Genomic DNA, 24,490 nt, shown 5'->3' on the forward strand with positions numbered 1-24,490 from the left:
ACCGAGGGCCATTTTGTTTTGTAATCCTCAAAATGAGTGATAGTCAGAGGGAGCTAGGTCAGAAGAATATGCAGAATGGGACAAGATTGCTCAACCAAATTCTCCCAGATCTTTGGTCAGTAGTGCTGTGTGAGGACAAGCAGTATCATTATAAAAGAGGACTTCCTTTCTTTTGACTGAAGACGGTCGTTTCCGTTTTCGGGTGAACATCAGTGAGAATATTGCAGAAAGATATGAATGTTGCTTTAATAATCTGAAAGAAAAAGTTATAAATTAATCATGGTGATGTTTTAAGTAATAATATGGATAAATAAATTACAATGGTTTAAAATGACCCTCCTAACTACTGGCAAAAACTTTTGCACCGAACTGATAATACATTTAAAAAAAAAAAAAAAATAGCTGCTGTAAGTTTACTATTATGAAGCATATCTGGCTCTAATTAAAGTTTAAAAGCAAAATCAAAAATAGTTCTTTTTATCACTTAAACCAAAGTAAAACGAAATCACATTTCTCATATGGTAAAAAAAAAAAAAAATTTATTACACGGTGTTGGTGTCAAAAGTAAAATAAATACATCCCGTCGTGTGTGTGTAACAGGCATCCATTAGTAAGGATTATGTAGTTTAAACTATTTTTCAGTAAAAATAATTACCTCTCAAAGATCTATATTTCGAATAGTTTGAAATAACTATTTAACAATCATTTAAAATGAAATAATTCGATTATAACTTCAATTTCAAAATTATTTTTGCTTTTTTGTTTTATTTTGGTTTTAGAATTTTTTCTATAATTTTTATGGTATTTTTTTTACATATTATCTACCTTCAAACAATTCCTTTTAAATTGTTAATGTTGATTTGCACATTGCTGAAAAGTGATCAATCCATTTTAAATATTAATCATAGACTTTTCTAACATTTTAGCAAAATATACTTCCAGCTTGGTTTGAAGATTAAAATATCGTTTTGTGTTTGTGCAATCAGCTTAAAGCAAATTAGATTTCATTTTTCAGATTTGCAAATGCTTTTCTTGATATTTAAATAAGAAAAAGAGCAATTCTTATCATTTAATACTGTCTTACAGATTATAGCCATTTCTATTAGATTTCAAAATATTCTTGTATATTTACATGTTATTACCTTCAAACTGTTTTTGAAAATCTTTATTCACAACATTACGATATTTGCTCTCTTTACCTTGACTCCATCTCAACAAGCTTATGTCTTGCTTATAAAATTATTTAGGTTTTGAGATGAAATATCAATCTCTTATTGACTATATCTATTTCTATTGGATTTCAAAATATTCTTTTCAATTCTACATTTACTTACTAGCAGGCAACCTAATGTTGCTTGATTATAAAATATGCTTGAATTTAATTTATGCAGATTTCGGATTTATTATAGAGCCAATTCTCTATTGATAATTTTATTGCATGCATTATATAGTTGTAATTTCAGAAGTTTAAATATATGGCTTAGTTACCATTAGCTAGAATCGAAACCAAAACATTTAGCTCTCTAGCCGTATTCACTACCATCTGAATATCAACTTAACAAATTAATGCAGTTAAACATCAACGTATATATGCCTGCCAAGTTCTAATTTTTCAGTTTTTACCCTTTAGTGGCAATTTTTACCGGCTAAAAACAAAATCAAATTTTTTTTCCACAGGTCTAAATCCTTTATATATCAAGTTACATGTCTGTAGACCACGAATTGACAGAGTAGCTTGTTAAAGACCATTCTGCACACATACACACAAATATAGACTCACACACAGATATGGTCACTTTTATATATATATATATATATAGTGAGAGATTATGTCCGAGTGGGAAAAAAAAAGATGACGAAGGGAAGTAATCATGTAATGACTTATTTTCTTTGACTTCTTTTATGTTTAACAATATTCGACGAGTAATGGGAAATTTATGCACTGTAAAAAATTTTCTCCGGCAGATTAATTATTTTCATTAAAAAAAATAAAAAATAAAATAAAAAAAATAATGACAAAATAAAATAAATTTGTACCAGTAATGTGATGGAAGAAAAAATAGGTTAGTCAATCAAAATTAAGTATATTTATATGTTGGCATATATTCAGAATCATTGGAAATTATATTAGAAAAAAAAATACCGGATTCGAATCTGAATTCATGAGGTTATTACAAGCATAAAATACTTTTTAATCACCTCAGCTGTGAGAATCAGTTAGAACAAAGCCCGAATAATTCCAAAGAGATCTTATTTTTCTAGGAAGTATTTTTTTTTTTTATTATTCATTTTTTTTTTAATTCTTTATTCAGGCTGTATATATCCATTGAAAATAAATATGCATATATGTTTGGAGACACGGTCAACAGTACATGACGACTGACCGACAGTTTCCACCTTTGCATTCTTCAAATGTATATATGCTGCCCTTATAAACACAACTAAAATAACTCCCGCTCTTTCGTATTTCCTTTTAACAAAAATCCAACCATAAAGTTCTTGATAAGTGAGGGTGAAACCAGTCGGGTGACTTTCTTCTCTCTTATTACTTTTAATCATGAATATTAAACAAATAAGTCCATCTTTCTTAATTGCAATATTGAAATTTTGTACCACCTAAAACGTCATGTATATATGACTTCAGCCTTTCAAAATCAGAACAAGAGTGATTTAAGCAGCAAACATATATATACACACACACACATTAGTAATGAAATCAAAAGGATACAGTGTTTACCTGATATACGCAATGGTAAACTTCAATCTAATATAAATACCAGTAGTTATATATAGATAATACCAACTGAATAAAAGAGCTCAATACGCAATAGAGAGTAGAGCTTCTTATAAAGAGAAAGAAAATTAAAACTAAGTTGAAATTTATAATCAAAATTTGATTTTGATTGTAAATTTCAACTTAGTTTTAATTTTCTTTCTCATATATATATATATATATATATATATATATATATATATATATATATATATATATATATATATATATCCCTCCTTTGCAGGAGGCTAAACACAAAGTCAGGTGAGGTTTTGAATCTAGCTGAAGTATACTGGCTTTTACAAATGCATGAACAGCACCGTTGGCATTTCCAGATTAACAATAAACTAATTCTTTCTTGGAGAGAGGTTAAAGCCTAGGAAGTTGGACCTCCTAGGACTGGATGGAATCCTACCTCAGCCACTATTGAGCTGAATATCGGTGATGTAAAGCCAAAACATCAAATTAAAAATATTTTCTATAAATTCTATAACATGTTTTAGTTTAGTGTTGGGACAATCGTCAGGAATTAGTGTCCAATATCCAATCAGTTTCCTAACCATGTTTCTTTATATAAAATGGTTTGTGATAAGAAAATCTCAAATATGCTGTGGCTACCTTTGTTATTGAAATCAGAATCAGGAATTGTATCAGAATCAGGAATTTTATTGGAATCGTCCTACCACCATTAGTTATCAGAGAAAGTCTTTTGTTTATTTCTTTGCCTTGCATTTTATTTTTTAGTTATCTAATCGCTTAAAAACTGCAGGAATTTGGAATAACTTAAAAAAAAAAAAAAAAGTTTAGTGTAAATCAAATTTTATATGGTTATTACACATTTGACTTCATAAGTCATTTTTATTTATTCAATCATAGTTGGTTTATTTGAACTGCATAATTTTCTTTTCAAGATGATATTGAAGTTATAATTATACAAGATTTTGAAAAAGTATATTTTATTCATTATTATTTGCCTGCACATTAGTCGAACAATGAAACATGACAAATTTAACATTTCCAGTGTATTTTCGTAAACTATAGTTTTACATTGAGATTTTTTCCGACTAAAATTAATGTCTATTATAAAAACCTTTTAATTCTAATAATTTCATATAAATTTAATATTTGGAGCATTTTTTTTTATTTTCGATTTGTTTTTCTTTTATTAAAAAAATAAAATGTCTAATATTGAAAAGAAAATTGTAAAAAAATTGTAATTGATAATAAATGTCAAATATTAGAAATAATTTGTCAATATAAAATAAATAAAATATAAAACAAGTTTATGAAAAAATTAAAATAGGCAACTTCAATTTTATTTTAACATGTAATTATTGATATTACAATTCTTTATTGACCGATACTCTCAGTCAGGTTTTCTGAAGATATTAGCTTCCCAACTGCACCAAATATTGATGCTATTGTTTTTTTTTTTTGGGGGGGGGGGGGCTTTGCAAAGCTTATTCATGTTCTGCAAAAACAGAAAATTTCTGTTCAACAAAACGAGCAAACTAAATACTATGGATAACTATTTAAAGATAATTACAACCTGAAGCATAAAATGTTTTATCAAAATATCTAAACCCAAAAAGTGTTGATATGTCGTAAAACAAAACTAAACAAAACTAATTCTTTATCAAATTCTAATACGTTAATCGATCTTATATTTTGTTCAGTTATTGAATTTTATAAATGCAAATACAATTCTAGTAAGAGAATAAATTATTCAATTTGAGAACATCTTTATGCCCATTTCTAGTCTTAATTATTTTTTTGTTCCTGATTAAATGTGATTTCTCCAATTATAATAGCAATTACACTTTGCATGGCTTCATTTACAAGACTTTCCATATGCATACCATGATGTATATAACAGAAATTTGTAATTATTTTCATAATCATTAAACTCAAGTATTTTCTTTTTATCATTTTTTTTCTACAGAATTATCAAATTGAAATGCATTCTGGGTATTTTTTTTTTAATTTCTTTTTATTTCATGAAATCTTTGTCTTACATAGATCTTTTATTTTCAGTTATTTCCTAAAACTGGGTGTCATTCAAAACTATCTTTAACCCAAATGGGAAAACTGAATTTATAAATTTTCTGAGCAGTAAAAATTTCCTCAATGCCTTGTTCTTTTTTCTTTCTTTTAATTTGTTTTATTTTATTCTATTTTTTTAATTCTTTTTTTTATTTTTGTCATTTTATTTGATTATCTTAATATATAAAGTGTCACTTTTGAAGGTGATAATAGATTCAGTTATATTTGTTTATTATGAGTTGATAGAAATAGTTGAAAATAAGTTTATATTTAAATATTTTCTTATATTCTCTTTATCATTATACCAAAAGTCATATATATATATATATATGAAACTATCTCCTATGAAATTATTTATGACATTTAGTTACTAGAACTGCTGGCAATTATTGCTTATTTGAATCATGTCTACTTAACTTGAACTTAAAGAGCTAACTGTAATGATTTTGAACCTTTTGTTCTTCAGCTGGGACCAACAATGTAAGACGTGGTAAGTAATGTTTTCACTTTTCACAAATACTGAAGACCCAGCATTGGTGTGATACATTATCAAGTTGGTCAGCTCCTTCATTTTGAATGGGCTTCTACAACTGGTAATCACTTGAATGACAATCTAGAGGTCGTTGCATTGCACTGTTTGGAGTTTTTTTTTTCTGTTCGTTTTTTTATTATTATTTTCCCCATTTGTCTTCTGTTTATCCTGCTATCTTTTGCCTGCTAACCAATGCCTTCTGCCTTGTTCTGTGTAAATCTACATTATGAGGTTATGGCTATGCACTATATAAAATATTCAAACTTACATAATAAAAAAAAACTTAATATTCTTAATAATCGTGGTAAACTATGGCTTTTAAAAACTATCCTTCCATGCACATTAGCAGAAATAATTTGTTCAAATCAATATTCTTAAAATTTTGCAATTTATAAACTAGAAAGCAAATTTGTAATTTTTTTTTTTTTTTTTAATTATTTGTTATTCTTGGGGAACAATGGCTATTCTCAGTGAAATTTTACCGTCTCTGGAAAACAATTTTTTTTATAAATGATAGAAAGTCCCAAAGTTTAAAAACTTTGTTTTACATAAATGTTCTATAAATGTTAAAAATTTAGATTTAAAAAAGGAAACTAATAATTTCATTTTTATGTTGATTTTTATCCAATTTTTTAATTTCTTATTCTAACATTTTAAATTTATTTTGTTCAATTTTATCATAAAAAATTGATATTAACAAGTTATGTTTCTTCTGAGTTTTTTTTTCTCGTTTTGTTTTAATGGGAATGATATTTTGATAACGTTTTTCTTTATTTTAAGAAATATTTGATTTTTTTTTTTTTTTTTTTTTTTTTTTGCTAACTAGTTTTACTTCGTTTTTTTTTTTTATTGCTATTGATGAAAAGGAGATTACTAACAAAAGCATGTTTAATGTATGAAGTTAGCTAATACCTATTTCTGACATTCTTTTCAGGTTTGATATCTTAATAGCAACAGATTTTTGGAAATGTTAAAAAAGAATGACTCCTTGCAACAGAATTTACAAAAAAAAAAAAAAAAAAAAAAAAAAAAAAAAAAAAAAATTGTTTTTCACTATTTTATATAAGAATATAAATTTTCACCAATGTTCATAGACTCAGGACAATTTTTTTTTTCAGAAATTAAAGAACATAAGGAAAAAAAAAAACGATGCATAAAAATTAAAATATTCAAGTGTAGGGTCAGTGATTCTGAATAGTCTTAGTATTCCTACATTTATGCAATGTATAATGAATACATCCAATTTTTTTTATTTTTTTATTACATTTTCACCCCAAACAAGACACATTGCCACTTTGATGTAGGGGGTTACTATAAGGGACATAAGATACAGGAGTACTATATAGGGAGTTGGGCAGCAAGATGTCGGTTCACATTACACTTGAACTTCTGCATGTGAGTACAGTTGGGGAAGCAGGGACCTGGAAGAGAGTTCCAAAGTCTAGTGGTTTTGGAGAAGAAACTAGCGGAGTAGTAGGCTCTCTTACATCTAGGGATCTCTACTGTGAATGGGTGCAATTTAGCTGCTTATCGGGTTTATCAGGGGTATTTACGTCGAGGGGGTACAAGTGCTTGTAGTTCGGAGCATTCACTGTTAAAATAGTTAAAGAACAGGCAGAGGGATGCAACCTTTCGTCAATGGGACAGAAGCTGAAGCTTAGATGACAGTTCAGGACCTATCAGGTAAGCAACTCTCTTTTGAACCTTGTCAAGGAGTGAGAGACTAGTAGCAGATGTACCAGCTTAAATATGACAATACTCCATACATAGGCGAATGGTGGCCTTATAGAAGTACAGGATACTTTCGGGCATTAGTAGCTTTCTAGCACGGTAGAGAGAACCTACCTTCTTCGCAGCGGTCCTGGCAATGTTCTCAATGTAATTGTTCCAACTTATGTTTCCTGTGAACATTAGGCAGAAGAATTTAAGTACTTTCAGATAAAGAGTCTTTGGCCATTGCTATTGGTGGTAGAGAAGGTTTCTTGTAATTATTGAAGGAAACAAGTTTAATCTTGGCAGCATTGAATGTGACCATCCACTTTTGTCACCATTCCACTGCAGATTGGAGGTCATCCTCTAGTGTTTCTGCCATTTCCTTAGATACGTGTTAATTTGTTTTCCTGTCGTGTCTGTTATAGAGCGTGGTGTCATCAGCCATCCCACAGACAATTTTGTCAGGGAGGTCATTTATTAATATCAGGAATAATAAAGGTCCAAGAATCGACCCCTGAGGCACTCCCGCATTTATATCATTGTTTAGATGTACAATCGTTGAGGACAACCTGGATTTTTCTCTTATCTAAGAAGGATTTAATTATGTTAAGTATTCGTCCAGGGATACCGTATGATCTGATTTTCCTGAGAAGACCTTCATGCCATACCCTGTCAAAAGCCTTAGATATATCTAGAGCTACCGCTCTACCTTCCTCTGCTTTTCCTTATGATCTGATCACATGAATTACAGTGTGGGCTTTTGGTGCTCCTCTAAAGATGGAATTGTTTCATTTTTTTTTTTTTTTTTTTTTTTTTAATCGAAGCAGCTCTCATTGGTTACGTAGAAATCTCGCAGCAAGCTATTGGTATTTGATGAAGTGAACCCCAAGTAGATTGGTCACTCATTATCTTCTGTATCGTCTTTATTTGAGAGGCGATCCTAAAAATGGGTGCAGAGCTCTAACAGGAGGATTTAATTCCATTGATCGAGGTTCATCATGTTCACCAGAATATGCACCATATAAAGAATATATTCAATTTATCAAAGAAACTTCAATTCTTTATAGCGTAGAAATATATTTTCAGGCTGATTAACATAGTTTAAAAACGTGGTCAAAAACCATAAATTACTAGTGAGGGTAGAAAAATACTATGGGTGAAAAGAAAAGGAAACAATCCCATCAAACACCCATAAGTTCCAAATTATGGGTACGGTCCTATTTACAGAGACGGTTGATGCAAATTAATAGATACCACCTCAAGAATTTTTAAGTGGATTTTCAAGCATGCTCTGCATAAGATAGAGAAAGTTCCATCCATATATCCTCCAGTGCACATCTGACACTGCAATAAATGTTCAATGGCCGACATATTTGTATTACAGGATTAGTTTAATGTAATTTTATGTAAGTGAGTAAATAGAAGAAAAAAAAAAAAAAGAGACACTTCATAAAAATTCAGATAACTCCAATTTTTGTAAAAATTTTCATCGATATTAGACCTCAATTAGTAAATATTTCCAAGTTTCTGTGGAGTATTTTAAAGTGTTTTTTTTTTAGAAATTACTTTTTTAATAAAAATGGTAAAAAACAAATATAGATTCAATCTCTAAAAACAAGTTTAAAATTTTTTTGTAAATTAATTTGTATATAAGATAGTATTTAGACGAAATTAAAAAAAAAAGAAGAAGTTTTTTATGCCTTCAAATTTTCAAATTAGAAAAATTACAATTTTTTGGTAAGATTTTTTTTTTTAATTAAATGTAAATTGTTTTCAATTTTTTTAATGGAAAAAAAAAATGCTATTTTGAAATGAAAATATACACGTTTTGCTTACATTTTGAAAAGCGTCGAGTTCGAATGATCTTTCACCTGCTAGTAAAGGGTGCTTAACATATTTTGTCCACAATTTGTATCATTTCATTTCACTTTGTTTCAGTAGCTAGACACTAACAAGCATTTTTATTTCACTCTATTGAAGTAGCACTACTTAGTTTCAACAAAAATATCATTCACCACTACATTCAGGGAAAATATCAAATTTTGTTCAGTTTTTTATTTGTTTTTTTCTGATATTTTATTTTACTTTTATCGGATTCTTAAATATATTTCAAATAACATCCTTTGTAGGTTTATACTATTTTAAGCAACGGAGTTTTTTTTTTTTTTTTTGTTCCTGTTTATCCATCTTTTATAATATGAAATTATTCACATTAAAACGATTGGGGGGGGGGGGTATATATATATATATATGTATATATATATAGAATCTGATGATTCTATTTTAAAACAAGAGTCTGTACTGATCAGCTTCCAATGTTTGCTCGGTAAAATGTGGTAACAAGTTCTGACAACAGTCAAAAGGCAATCACACAAAATGAAACCAGAGTTCATGAAACGAAAAAAAGCGCTTCTGACATATTTACATTGTTGCATTACTTTCCTTTACAATGTTTTGCTTTTTATTATTTATTTATTGTATTCTTTGTAGTCTTACAGATTTTACTTTCGACAACCTCTGCTTCCGTTATTTTGTCCCTTTAGTCCTTATGTGAGCGAGGTTTCCAACAAAGGGGAAAGAATTGCTGTTTGCTAGGTTAAAATCTATCCATCTAACACTTATTGACTAGTTTTTAGTCGCGTGCAAGCGACTCTATAAGTCACTCCGTCGGTCTGTCCATAACACTTTTGTGCTTGGCCTTTTTGGTTAAGATCAAAGGTCTGTTGTTAATAGATGTTATTCTTAGCTTTTTAAGCTTTTCTTGGCCTTTTGGCCAAGATCTTACATGTTGTACTTATGTTTGCAACTTTGGATATAAAGTGGGGGGATCACTTTTCTGTATTAATTTAATGTAAAATGATCACCCACTTTACAACCAGTCAGTCTCAAAACCATTCAAGTCATTCTCCAGATCATTCAAGTTGTTTTTGAAGGATTCCAGTTATTTTTTAAGCATTCAAGTCATTCTAAGTCATTTACTTTTTATTTAAGTCATTTCAACCCATTTTTCGGTCATTTTAGTTTATCTTTAAGAATTTCATGTCAATCCTACATTCATGCATTCAGTCATTACATGAGAGCACGCGACTAATGGCTATCGGCCTTGTTAACCTTGAAGTAGTATTTTTTTTTTTTACATTTGATAATTTTACTAAATGCAAGTCCTGAAGAAATTACAAGCTTCTGGCTAGACAACATTTATTGTTTTAAAAAATTTTAATAGTAAATGTCTGTGCATTAATTCATTAAGGTAGAAAGTTTGTCAAAAATATATATAAACGTATCTTTATTTTAGATTATAAAGATAAGTAAATATATCTAATATGAAAATCCTATGTAAAATTATGATTAAAATAAAACTTATAAATTATGTATTTTATGATTATTTACAGAAATAATTAAAATGTTGATATTAAAGAAATGATACCATTAACATATAAGATAAAATCTAATTAATACTGAATTTAATGAGTTTTTAACGCAAAAACTATTTACTATAAGTGTTTAATTTTGATACAAGCCAAATATGAATTTAAGACAAAACTTAAAAACTAAACCGCGATAGTTGAGCTTTGTTAAATGTTAAAGTTATCAAAGTTGTAGAAACTAAATAGTTAAAATTTAATGGGTTAACTTTAACAATTAAAGGAAAAAAATGCTTTCCAATTGCAAGCTAATTTTGCAAAAGAACATTTATTTTATCTTTTTCTGTTGATTCCAAATCTGGTATTAGCTTTACTCTATGATAAACAAACGCATGTAATCAGACATGTTCAAACATCTACTTTAATTTCATAGAGCCAACATTTGTTCATTTTTTTTTTTTTTTTTTTTGATAATTTCTTTGAATAACTATCATTTTATAACATTAGGCAGTCGTGAGAATGTATGCCTCCATCTGACATTGTAAGAAAAGGCCATACTTCTCCATATTGTATGAAATATTGTGCCCTCTCGACGTACATATCCACGATAAACCCGCTTAAAATCTCACTTCTTCACTGTTGAAGTCCCTAAATTCCAGAAAGTTTTCTATTCTAGTTTCTTCCCCTCGAACAGCTAGATTTTGGAATTCACTTCCTGTTACCTGTTTCCTGACAGTATCGATATGCAGAAGTACAAATGTAATGTAAACCAACATCTTGCTAATCTTTCCTAGGCATGGTCCCAAATAGTAACCCATTATGTACAATTGACGATATGCCTTGTTAGGGGTGGACGTGAGTAAAAAAAAAAAAAGAAAAAAAAGTATTCAAAAAGTTTTGCCATTGAGATACTGATAACTTAAAAGCTATTTGATCAGGTTGAAACTTTGCATGGCGTTTACTGTTATCAAAAAGTATCTCATCCATACATCAAATTTTGGGAAAATTGGAAGTTAAAATTCCATCTAAGTTTCAACATCAACCAATTTTGACCGGGATTTCATTGGCTACGATATGGAACAAGTAGCAAGCCTTTATAATAAGTGAACAAAATTATCGCCAAACGTATGACTCACTTTTTCATGGACTTTAACTTAAATATCCTAAATCACTTCTAATTCAGACCATGACTAATATTTTGACCAAGTTTGGTGACGATTGGCAATACACAAAGAAACAAACTTGAATAAACACATAACCTCCACCTTGCCAGAGATAATCAAATTTTCAGATCGTATTAAATTTAGAAAAAAACAACTACCCATTTCACTTTTAAAAAGGGAGTTCAATTTAGTAATTGTCTCTATTTTTGAGATGAGGTGTTTTCATTGATTGAGATTGTCGGACTAGTGACATATGGCCGAGTGGTCCTAGTCGTTATATCAAAGTTTACAGTTACCCAAATGTGCCGAGTTCAATCCTGAACGAAAGCAGTGAAAAGTAACATTCAAAACAGAATAAGCAACTACGTCCCAGAGCCTAGCTGGAGTCCGAACACGGTACCCCCGTAATAATAAAGGGTTGGGTTCGAGACTCCTAACAAACAGTTCCCCAATTCGATACAAAACACCTGATGAAGGCCGGAGGGCAAAACGGCCGAAACGTTGTTTCTATAAAAACCAAGATGAGGAAGTCAGTCCGACAATCTCAATCAAGGAGTTCAATTTGCTGTATAGATTTTTGATAAATCAATTTCTCACATTAGAACCTGTATTTACATTTTATAAGATACAAATAAGACTATTTCAAACGCTAGAATCCTTTGTTAATGGTGGGGAACAGATAGAAAAAATATATTACTCATAGAAATGATAATACACAATTCAAATACTGTTTTACTGCACGCTATACAACTTACTCTTCCATTGAATGTGTGGCCTTTCAAAAGTCAATCAATTTGAACGTGGAGAATTGAATACGCTTCAATCTATAAAAGTGAACGTGTCTGTATCTGTGTGTGTACATTTCCCTACGCAATAGCTGCCAATTTTAAGTCTACAGACTTGAAATTTTATATACGGGGTACTGAGATTTGGGAAAATCGATGTGATCGGTTTTCGCCCAAAAATTTGACTATTAAGGGGTCAAAGTTCAACGATTTGATCTTTGAGAACTCTACCAAACTCCGACAATTTGGGGTCTAAACACTTGAAACTTTAGATATAGGTTCCTTGGACATGGATCTAACTTAATAACGCGATTTGAGCCCAAAACAATAAATTTTAAGGGGTCATAGTTTTAAAAATTGACAGTTTTTTTTGTTTTTTTTTTTGCTCAGCATATACCTATAAACACCCGGGCACCCCTTCTAGTAGCTCATAAAACTGCCTTTGTAAAAATGATACGGGTAAATTTTTCCAAATACTTTTTAGATAGTGTGAAAATTGTGATTAATTGATAATTAAAAAAAATAAGGTTGTTTGGTGGTCGTGGGGGGGTTACTGTACACACAGATTCGGAAAAAAAAAAATATATATATAACAAATGTTATCAAAGGCAAGATCAGTTACTCTCCTACCTATCCGGCACTTTAAAACGTGTAATCGGTTCGAAAAATCACAGCATTTATCGATATATTTGAAAAAGAAAAACGGCGGCATGCTCGCTGCTGAACACGGTCAGTTTGGGAAAATGAGTCCAAACAAACAAATTATACAAAATACTGTTAGAAACACACAGAATATATGTCCGCCTATGTCACGGTAACATATATTGAGTTAGTTTCTAACAGTATTTTGCATAATTTTTGTTTAAAACTTACTATGTTCAACAGCAAGCATGTCACTATTTGCAATTTTCCAATACATCGGTAAACATTGTATGTTTTTCAAGTCGAATAAACACGTTACATTGAATAAAAAACACTAAAAAGTTATCCAGTTAGGTAGAAAAGTAACTTATCTTGCCTTTGATAACATTTGTTATATATTTGTTATTTGACAACTTTTTCGAATCTATGTGTATTCGAAAACAACCCCTTGTTTTGATTTACCTAAACAACTGCATATATAAACAAATACCGCAGTTTTATGAAAATTATTAAAATATTGTCTATGTTAGCTGGACTCCTTTCCATCTGGTGATGAACTACTATTTCACATAATAGGTCAAGAATGAACATACATTGACAATTGCCAGTGACATTAGACCTGTTGAATGACTAATATATTGTACGGCAATAAGACCAAGGACAAATGCACACATGCAATGCAAATAACTGCTATTACTATGATCTTTTTGTAAGTACGAATCAATATTAGAAAGACTGATTCACCGATTAGAAGTAATAAATTTCTTCTAAATGTGTAAATGAAATGAGAAAAAGCAATGGTGTCATTTGAAGAACGAATATGTTTAGAATGACCTGAGGCAGAAAGTGTTTGATAAATCTAAATCTGGTAATCTTTTATTCTGGTAATCTTTTATTCTGGTAAGTGAAAATGTAAAAGAAATTATTTCGATTATCCAATTTGAGGGAAAAAACTGGAGGTAGACAGTATTACAGAATTTAAGTATGAAATAATGACAATGCTACAAAAGTATGTCTTTGAAACTTATCTGGTGTACGTAGGTGGTAATAGTGGTAGAATTGAATGTGGGAGAAAAAAATTACTTAGACTATCTGTACAGATGACTATCTTTAAAATATATTTAGCAAGACTATATATAAAAATCTATGAATTTGAAAAAGAAAATGTATACTTTCTGAAAACACCAGTAATTCACTTACAGTTAGTTTAAAGAATAAAACCAGTCTTGTTTTTTTCGTTTTCTAAATTTTTTGAATATAAGTAGAAAAATTATTTGTCTGCTTAAATAAAAATCTGGCTTCAATTAAGAAAATTACTTCCAAAGAAATTTGACCAGTGGAAGTCAATTTCTAAAAGCTGTCAAACATATGCCAGCAAGTAAAACTGATATTAAACCAAATAAAAAAAAAAAAAAAAAAAAGAATGATGAAATTGAGTGTTTATATAAAATTAATTTCAACAGCTAATACATTGTACCTTCGTAATAAGATTCCATAGTAGAAATGAACCTATATTTTTCTTTTAAAAAGAAAATTTTCAACTCAGGCTTGGACCATGTAAAAACGGATGGAAACAAATTTAATAGAAAAATATATATATATTTTCACTAAACTTTTCAACATGGAGATATATATATTTTTGTGTGTGTGTGTGTGTGTGTGAAAGATAACTTAAAACCTCATCCTATTGACGACTGGTCATTTTTCTTTAAGATGGGAGAGTTTTATAGTCAGAGAAAAAATGTCGTGCACAGTAAGTTCTTTTTTTTATTTTTTTTGTTTTTACTCGCCTTCACCCCCAAACAAGGCATATTGCCACTTGGACGTAAGAGGCTACTAATTGGGACCATGCCAAGGAAAGATAAAGATGTTAGTTTACATTACATTTGAACTTCTGCATATCAGTACAGTTTGGGAAGTAGGTAGCAGGAAGGGAATTCCAAAATTTAGCCGTTCTAGGAAAGAAGTTAGAGTAGAAAACTTTCTGACATTTAGGGACCTCAACAGTAAAGGGGTGTGATTTTGTTGCTAAGCAGGTTTGTTGGGGGTATGTACATCGAGGGGGCACAAGTACGGTATCAAGATAAAAAAATAAACCGTCCTTTACATAAAATAATCTTGAATTAGCTTGTAAAATATTAATGACAACAGCAAAAATATATATTTATAAAGAGAAATGATTAAATTTTGTGCACATCTAAATTTTATTGAAATAACCCCTCCCTGCATTCTTGTAGGTTTTACTCTCGACAATCTCATAACTCCGCTTCCCTTATTTTAATCCAGTAGTCCTCATACGAACGAGTTTTTTTAACAAAGGGGAAAGAATTGCTGTTTGCTGGGTCGAAATCTAGCCATCTAACACTTATTGACTAGTTTTTAACCTTGAAGTATTTTTTTTTTACATTTGATAATTTTACTAAATGCAAGTCCTAAAGAAATTACATGCTTCTGGCTAGACCAGATTTATTGTTTAAAAAATTTTTTAATAGCAAATGTTTGTACATTAATTCATTAAAGTAGAAAGTTTGTCAAAAAAATATAAACGTATCTTTATTTTAGATTATAAACATAAAAAAATGAATATATCCAATGTATGAAAATCTTTAGGGTTTTGAATATTTGTTTCTTGCTACAAATCCTTTTTAAAATTATGATTAAAATAAAACTTTAGCAGTGAATTTTATTATTTACAGAAATAATGATTAAAATGTTGATATTAAAAAATGAGCTTTTACATGTTAAAATTTAAGGGAATATCACTACATTTACCCATTTTTACACTTAAGATTGGCTGGTTTGCTTGTGATACCTAGCGTAAGTAATTTAATTTTTAAGATTATATTTATGACTTCTGAGCAGTGGCGGCTCGTGCCTAAGCTTAGTGGGGGTGCTGTTTTAAAGAAAACACCTATTGTTTTAATATTGTGTAAAAATAAAACAAACATAAAAAATATAATTTATACGTATGCACACGTATAAAAATACAATAACTTAAAGGAATCCTAAATAGATGTAAATATTTAGAATATTTTACTTATTGCATTCATTTGAAAGTAAACTTCATTCTCTTTGTTTTAATTTGTGAGAAAAGATTGATAATTTTCTCCTTAACTTCTGAATGACTGCTGAAGAACGTTTTTATCAATTGAAAGCTCTGCAAGTTCATTTAGTCTTTCGCAACCCATGGTGTACCTTACAAAATTTTTATTCTTTTCATAGTTGAAAAACAACGTTCTATCTCTTATGTAGTCATGGGAATTTTCAAGATAATTTTTATGAGTTTTGTGATTTCACTAAGAACATCGTTTAAATTGTTTTCCAAAATAAATTTCAGGAGATCAATTACTTTGCAATATTCATGGATATCTGACCTACTATAAAATATTTCTAGCTCAGTTTCAAACTTTTTTGTCAATCATGGGATATGCTTCAGTTGTCAAGGATATCTCTTCTGTAGGTAGTTTTTTTTCTTAAAACTAGCAAAGCTTATTTTGGAAAACAATTTAGCAAGTATAAATGTTTAGTTGAAGAATATATGTCCGTTATATCAACAGATATAGTCACACAGTTCTTTAGCTTCGCCCTTGAGTGTTTGTGAAGGATTTTCACAGTATTTGGTGTTTCTTATCTCTAAAATAGCAGTTTTGAAATTTGTTATGTATTTATTGACTTTATATATGCTAATTTCCCGAGAAATAATTTCAACACGAGACATAATTTTATGAAATCGCTCAACCCAAAATATGAAAATTTAATCGTTCAAATATTTCAGAATTCCTGTCGCTTCTTCAACGGTCTCATCTACATATGATGTTGACTGAATTTCAGTGACAGTTTTTTAATGCTTGAACATTTTCATGAACTCTATGTATGTTAAAGTTCCACCTTGTGGCGGATACACGTAGAATGCTTACATCCAGATGCTTCTTGAAAAATGGACAGAGGCTGTGGTTATCTAGAAAAGAAAGTCGGAATAGCCAAAATGTTAGAGATAAATATTCTAGCATTTGGTGTAATGCTTGCTGCATTCCTCATTATTAAATTAAGTTGATGCGCATAACAGTGAGTGAAATGCGCATTACTATAATCTGCTTTTATTTTTGCCTGAGCACCAGCTTTTTTGCCTTTCATGACATTTGCATCATCAAATGTCTGAGCTATCAGTTTTTGGCGATTCCCTTGAAGGATTATATCTAATTGTTGTAGAATACATTTTGATATCCCATCAGCGGTTTGGTTTTCTGGAATAAAGAATCCCCAAATGCGTTCAAGTATTTTTTCATCCAAGACGTACCGTAAAACAATGATCATTTGTGTATGTTCAGACATATCTGTTGTATCGTCAGCCATGACAGCTACAAAGGAAGCTTTGCTAATTTCTGCCCTTAATTCATCACGGTATATTTGTAAAAGACAGTCAAGTATGTCATTCTGAATAGTCTTGGAAACACCTTTGAAGACATTACTGGTTTCTAAGTGATTCTTTAAATCTGGATCTAATTAAGATGCAAAATTTAAAAATCCTCTAAATACACTTGGATTTACTGAATCATCTTTTTCATCATGTCCTCGTAAGGGAGTTTCAAAGTACCCACAAAAGAAAATACAATCTATTATTTTAGATAAAATTTCATGGTTCTTAACATTCATGTTATGATGATTGATTGAAAGTCTGCAGGCCTCACTAAGTTTTTCTTTAATATTTATGGTCCCACAAATTGATAGGGAAACTACATTGTCAACGTGCTTCTCATGCTTTTCAGTTCTAGCTTTCATTTTGCTAATAGTTCTGAAACTATCTTTTGTCCATGTTACATCACCCCCTAACAACAAACAAGGAAAGCAGAACAATGCCTTTTTTAGTTCACGGCCGCAAAGCCAACTTTTCCGTTGGTACCATTAAAGCTACGAATATACACTTTGTTGTTGCTAATGCCTGGCTGAGATATTTGAATATCAGGTGTTGAACGGCTTTTCTTAATTTCAACTTTATCATGGAGAGACAGCTGTGAAAACTAAATCTGTTGAAATTCATTTACCGTCGCAGAAGTTATTTCTTGGGGATGCAAGGAGACCATGGTTAAATTCTTTTTATATCAATTGTATTGGGAAAGGTAAGTACTAGGTATTCTATTAGTAGAATGTCAATTAGGGTAGAAGGAATACAATGTTTACGTGATCCTCTTGCGATTCAACTGAACCAGAAGTTCTGAGTTGAATCATACTTTTATAACTTTTAGGTCACAGATTTTTATTAACGGAAAAAGTTTTACTATTTAACAACGGTTTTATTTATAAAAAGCTTGTTGTTAATTAAAAATAGGCGTATAACAAAATAAGCTTGTCATTAAATTGGCTTTTTTTAATACAAATATTTTTTTAACTTTGCCATTATAAGCCGTCGAAAAAGGGGTAATACGCAAAAACATTTTAATTAAAAAACACTATTTTAAATTGTGTACACTTTATAGAGTAAGAAAAAAAAATACAAATATATTTCTTTTAAACTTTACAGATTAAATAAAATTTGACGGGCTTTTTCCGCAGGAAAACAAACGAAAATCATTTTAAATACATTTTATTTACAATTTTTTAATAATTTATTTTTTCATGAAAACAAAATCTTTGAAATTTACTTGCCTGCAAACGATGGTAAAGTTAGGAGTTTACATGCTCGTCTTATTGCACATTTTAATTAAAAAAAACTTTGTTCAAGGTGTAAAACTTCTTGCTTTATCCTCCAGGGAGGTAAATAAATGCTAAAGCTTATATAATACGTGTGTGTGTCTATACATAAGGTAAAAACATTTGACTAAAATGTATTTTAAAAATAAAATTTTCTTCGCTTTTCTATAGAAAAAAATGTAAATATTTTTTATTCTGTAAAGTTTAACTACTACAAAATAAATCGATTTCAAACTTCTTAAAAATACAAATAAAATAAACCATATAGGTAAAAAAAATAACATTAGTCGCGTTGGTAACTTCAAGGCTAAAAGCCCGAACACTTAATTAAAAATAAAAGTTTGGCATATTGTATATTTTTGTCTGCTTAAATCGCATTTAAAAGTGTGGGAATTTTTTTTTAAGGTGGAGATTTTATTTACAAGAACACGTTACACTTTTTAATAATAATAAAAAGAAAACATTTGTAAACAAGCCTCTTAAAAAAAAAAAAAAAAAAAAAAAAAAAAAAAAAAAAAAAAAAGCGAAAACTTGCAAACACCGCGTTTGGAACTGCGAAAACTACAATTCTAAATTGGCTCATATCGGCCGTTCTAGATCGGGCATGCGCACAAGCGAACTTCACTAAGAATGTGTAACTGAATTTCGCAGCTCCAAGCAAAGTTTTGCTTTTATGAGTATGGGAACAATTATCGACATGAAGCTTCAGGATATATATATATATATATTATCACATAGAAAGAAAAAACGTATTCTTTTTAACGTGTATCGATAATAATGAGTATAAATTATTTGGGGATGCTGCAGTTCCACAGCTCCAGGCATGAGCCGCCACTGCTTCTGAGCAAGCATAACTTTCAATTAGTTAATACTGAAATATTTCACTCAAATTACAAGACTGACAGAAATTCTGTAGTATGTTTTTTTGGTGTTAGTGCACTTACTGATCCGCGCTATTTTTTAAATCGTATTTCCAAGTTTAATTAAAGTTTTGTTTTTTATTCAATTGTAAGGTTAAAGTATAGAATAGGTTCAAAACACCATCCCCATGTTAAGAATGGCTTTTTAAATAACATTATTTCAGCACGGATCAATAAGTGCCCTAGTATCGTTTTTTTATGTTTTAATTTATTGCATTTTAGTGAACACCTTTAGATTCAATTTGAGTTCCTTTTACTGAATATAAATAAATTCAAAGCATTTTTTCTCCTTTCTCGTGTGTACAAAAGAAATTTCATTTCTCTTTTTACGTGTATTTGTGAATCATTTAAAATGTACTACGTTTGACATCCTATCAATGTTAATAGATTTGCAAAGAATAAGTCCTCGGAATGCACAAATGGTGAAATAACAAGTTTCTTTATAAATTGTGGTGTCAAACAAAACGACTTCAGACTCATTTTTTAATAATCATCCCAAATTACTTAAATTAATAGTACAAGTCTTGTGCTACGTTTTGCTTTTTCATTTTCTCTTTTAAATCAAGAGAATAAGTTTTTGTTTTTATGCATATACATACACACACTATATATATATATATATTCTAACTTGAAAGATTTTTAATTTACAGTAAAGAATTTTCACGGCTATTATGTAAGATATAACCCCAATATAAATGGCATCCCTGATATATATATATATAAAAAATGTACAATTTCAATAACCAACCCCATCCCCTAACTAAAACAGATCTAAACTTTAAGATCCATTTCCTCCCCTTATTAGTAAATTTTAGTGCACTTTACTCCCATCCACCCCCCCTTCTGTTCCTATCTTCAGTTACTTTATCTTAGTCTTGTGTTTGTTAACACAAGTATCACTGCCTATTTTCACTTGCTCAAGCCTGAACTGGGCTCTATTTTATCTCAATTTTTTGGTTTCGGCCTTTTCTATAACAGAATTACTCTTAGAATTCCAACATTACTTCAATCGTTTCTGGGATACACAAACTGAACTAGAAACATCTCCGTCATCAACCAAGGACCAACATGTTTTCACACAAAGCCATGATAAACTTGGAACTAAAAATATATCCGATGTATATTTGCCGTTTTTAATGCTTTTTCTTCGAAAATAGGTTTTATCCTTTCAATGTACTTCTCATCCCAGCTCTAATATCCTAAAAGATTGCAAAATTTCCACCACCAAAAGTAACGTTTCTGTGAACCGCTATCTAAACTGGACGAAGACTATTTTTCAGAGGAACTTCTATTTATTTTTTCTTATAAAAATAACTCGATACTGCTTTGCACTCGACAAGGATCTAAAAAAAAACTTTGCAAAACATTTTCACTCCTCGTCTTATAGAACTTTCTCCATCTGTGTACTTTCCCAGTTGTTGTATTTTCATTTATTTTTGTTACTTTGCTCTTTATATCTTTTGTACTTAAATTTAAAAAAAAAAAATTATCCATTTTATTTCCCTATTTTTATTCTTATATTTTACAACTGTATCTCTTAGAACTTATTACTCTATAATTCTTACATTTGTATATCTATTAATCCTATATTCCATTGTATATTTATTCCCTTATTCTATCATTTGTTTATTCTCTATCTTAATCAAATACTTTCTGTATTGTATCCCTTATATTTTATCCCCTCACACCTATCGTCTTTATATTATTCCTAATGTTTTATATTTCTTTTAAGTATAGTTATAATTTAAGTTACCCCTTCTAAAATATACAGACATAGCATAAACCTATTTCATGTAAACCCTTCCATAGCTAAAACGCATCTACACGTATGATTAAATAAGCACTTTCTTTTAACTTACCCTATATCCCCCCCCGAGAGTTTAATCACACGTATTGCCCACATGCATTAAACCCACTATGACAGATACGCTATATACCTACCTGCATTATATAATTCAAATCTATACTCCTATATAAGAGCAACCTCAATATTTTATTTTGCTCCTGATGTAACTATATTGAGCGAATTCCTAACAGTATTTTGTCTAGTTTATTATTTAGGAATTCGCTCAATATATGTTACCATGACATAAGTTGACTTATATTCGGTGTTTTTTTAATAGTATTTTGTCTAGTTTATTATTTATAACACCTTTTCCCAAACTTACCGTGTTAAAGAGAGAATCGGGCGCCATTTTGAATTTTCCAATACATCGGTAAACACTGCATGCTTTTCGAGCTGAATAAACATGTTATATTGAATGAAAACACAAAAAATATATCCAGTTTGGTAGAAAAGTAACTTATCTTACCTTTGAAAACATTTGTTATATATTTGTTTTTTGACAACTTTTTCGAATCTATGTGTACAGTAATACAAACCCCAAAATTTATACTTGTTTATACGAATACTGTGAAGATAATTAGAGATGAAATACGCTTGAAGACATGAAATTCGCAAGCCAGAACACTTACCTTTGAATGGATTTTTCGATTCAATCTGTAGTTGCTTAAGTGAGGTTAAGTGGTAGACGCCTTCTCCGGGTAGTCCATGCTTCTTGACAGAGACAAAAGAAGAATCTGGGAGAATAGCGATTATTCTTAATGCCGTATTGGGTGAAAAGTTTTTATAAGCCTTATGACACGAATTAAGTCGAATCTATAATTTCTTTTAGAAGTTCCCAAGTGAGAATTTATTCAGACTACCTGCAATATGAATTCATCCACAGAAAGTATGGCTTTCCGAGAATGCTTTCTGCAGAAACAAGGCGGGAAAAGCTATCTTGAATTAGAGACGAATGTAACATGCCTTTTCTCATCGAAACATAATTGGAAACTGATTTTAGCGCGCATAAAAAAGAGAAAGAAAAAAAAAACGATTAACGACAACTCCCGAAATGCAATAGCGGAAGTGTTCCAGACGATATGAATTCCAACACAATAATTGTCTTTGACACTATTCCTTATTGCAGAAGTGCAGACGTTTGGATTTTTTTTTATTATTATTATGCTAAATGTTTTTTTGCTTAACAGCATTCAAGGTACTTATGCAGAGAACGATTCGTTTTTTCGTGGATGATATGCCGGCATATTTCGGCAACTTACATAAACCGCTGGAATATGCCAAGCAGTAAGCACTGATTAAATTTTAAAATGCGAGAAAAAAAATATATATATATATATATAAAACAAAATATTATAGAAAAAGTATTGTATAGTAATGTCAATGAATAAGAATAGAAATATAATAAATAATATAAAAAAAACAATCAACGTACGGTAAGTATCATAAATAATTATTTACTTTTTTTTAGGTACTTGTACAGTTTAATCAAGACATTAAAAAATGAAAATATCGAAAAAGGTTATATTGTACGTATTCGTTATGGAACGAAGTCCTCAAAAAATTTCACTTACTTTCATCAAGTAGTGTCTTTTTTACAGCGAAAAAGCTATTTGTTATGATACCGAGCAAAAGTTCGATTTTTAGGAAGAAAAGCTATTATTAAAGATGGGGGGGGGGTGAGTGTCCGTGCTTTAATTGGAGTTATCTCCCCGTGGCGTGTTAAAAAAATTCCAATATAGCTGACTTCAACGCACTCTCATAAAAAGGTGTTTTTCCGCTGTAAAAAAAATAAATAAATAAATAAATAAAAAAAAAAAAACTACTCAATCAAATTAAGTGAAATTTTTTTTCGGAGATCTTCAGTCCAAAACGGATACGTACAATATAACCTTTTTCGATATTTTCATTTTATAATGTCTTGATTAAACTGTACAAGTACCATTTTGTAAAATAATGTGTACCAACAAATTAAAACATTTTTTTTTTTTAAGAAATGTTACTGTTTTTAGGAGATTTGGAGGGGGGGTTACGAACAAAATTATTTTTTTTTTTGTCAAAACATTTTTTTTTTTTGTCTAATCCATTGTTTCTGTTAAGATTAGACTGTAGACTATTATTTGTTTTTATTTATTATTTTTTAAGGCTTTTTGATATATGCCCGGGATTCCTAAAGAAGTACACTTTTCAAATGTCTTGGAGGAAATTTTTCCAATCGATTACGGTGTGTTCTAAACTGAAGACACACTCTTGCTGTAAATTTCAAACAGTTGCAGTATACCACATGGATATAATCTTTATTATTTATCCAATTTCAAGATACAACTTTGAAAACCAATATTCCATGACGCAAGGGGGGCCCACTGCCTCTTCCAATTTATTAATTGTCGTCTGCTGCATTGGCTTAACATTTCGCCATATTTCAACGGTTTACATAAGCTGCCAGGATATACTGAGGAAACATTCACAGAAAAACGGGTCGTTATCTGCATAAATACCAAATATATTTGAGGAACTGAATAGCTTGCGATAACACACTTAAATTAATATTAGGTTTGTTTATTTTAAAAGGTTAAAGATTTGCTTATTTTAAAATGGCATGAATTTGTTTTGCGGCTTTTGATTAAACAAAAACGCTTTATTTAATTATATATATATATATATATATATATATATATATATATATTGTTTTTAAATCCCCGAAACAGTGTTCCATGGTAAACAACAGATGATTCCTTAAAAAATAAATTATTACTGGTACTATAGTGAATTCGAGAGAGCAAGTTGATGCCGTGATTGAATGACTTACTGACTAAATAGTTTTCTAACGAATGATAAAAATTTTTTTTTTTGTATAGTTTTAAAGGTTAAAAACTTCCAAGACTATATATATATATATATATATATATATATATATATATATATGTATGTATATATTAGTGATGATATATTAGTGATATATATGTATATATTAGTGATGATATATTAGTGATATATATGTATATATTAGTGATGATATATTA

The 24,490-nt window shown here is 29.8% G+C and overlaps 1 protein-coding gene and 1 long non-coding RNA gene across 18 annotated transcripts in view; one reads left to right on the plus strand and one right to left on the minus strand.

Moving 5' to 3' along the window:
* The window catches only part of LOC145269663 (zwei Ig domain protein zig-8-like), a 1,012,799-nt gene that overhangs the window by 916,378 nt on the left and 71,931 nt on the right, over positions 1-24,490 (plus strand). For 13 of the 17 annotated variants that reach the window (XM_080125478.1, XM_080125377.1, XM_080125391.1 and 10 more), the window contains one exon: positions 5,283-5,306. The exons of the other annotated variants lie outside the window; for them this stretch is intronic. In XM_080125478.1, the coding sequence (XP_079981604.1) occupies positions 5,283-5,306 (24 nt within the window). The remainder of the gene's footprint in view (positions 1-5,282; positions 5,307-24,490) is intronic. 17 annotated transcript variants of the gene reach the window in all.
* On the minus strand, positions 28-22,956 carry LOC145269764 (uncharacterized). Its single transcript, XR_013865225.1, has 2 exons — positions 22,100-22,956; positions 28-253 (listed from the first exon to the last, which is right to left on the minus strand). It is a non-coding gene; the product is annotated as an uncharacterized LOC145269764 (long non-coding RNA).

Source organism: Euprymna scolopes, chromosome 4 (genome assembly GCF_053919585.1).
Source record: "Euprymna scolopes isolate OS-2025 chromosome 4, ASM5391958v1, whole genome shotgun sequence".
NCBI lineage: Eukaryota > Metazoa > Mollusca > Cephalopoda > Sepiida > Sepiolidae > Euprymna > Euprymna scolopes.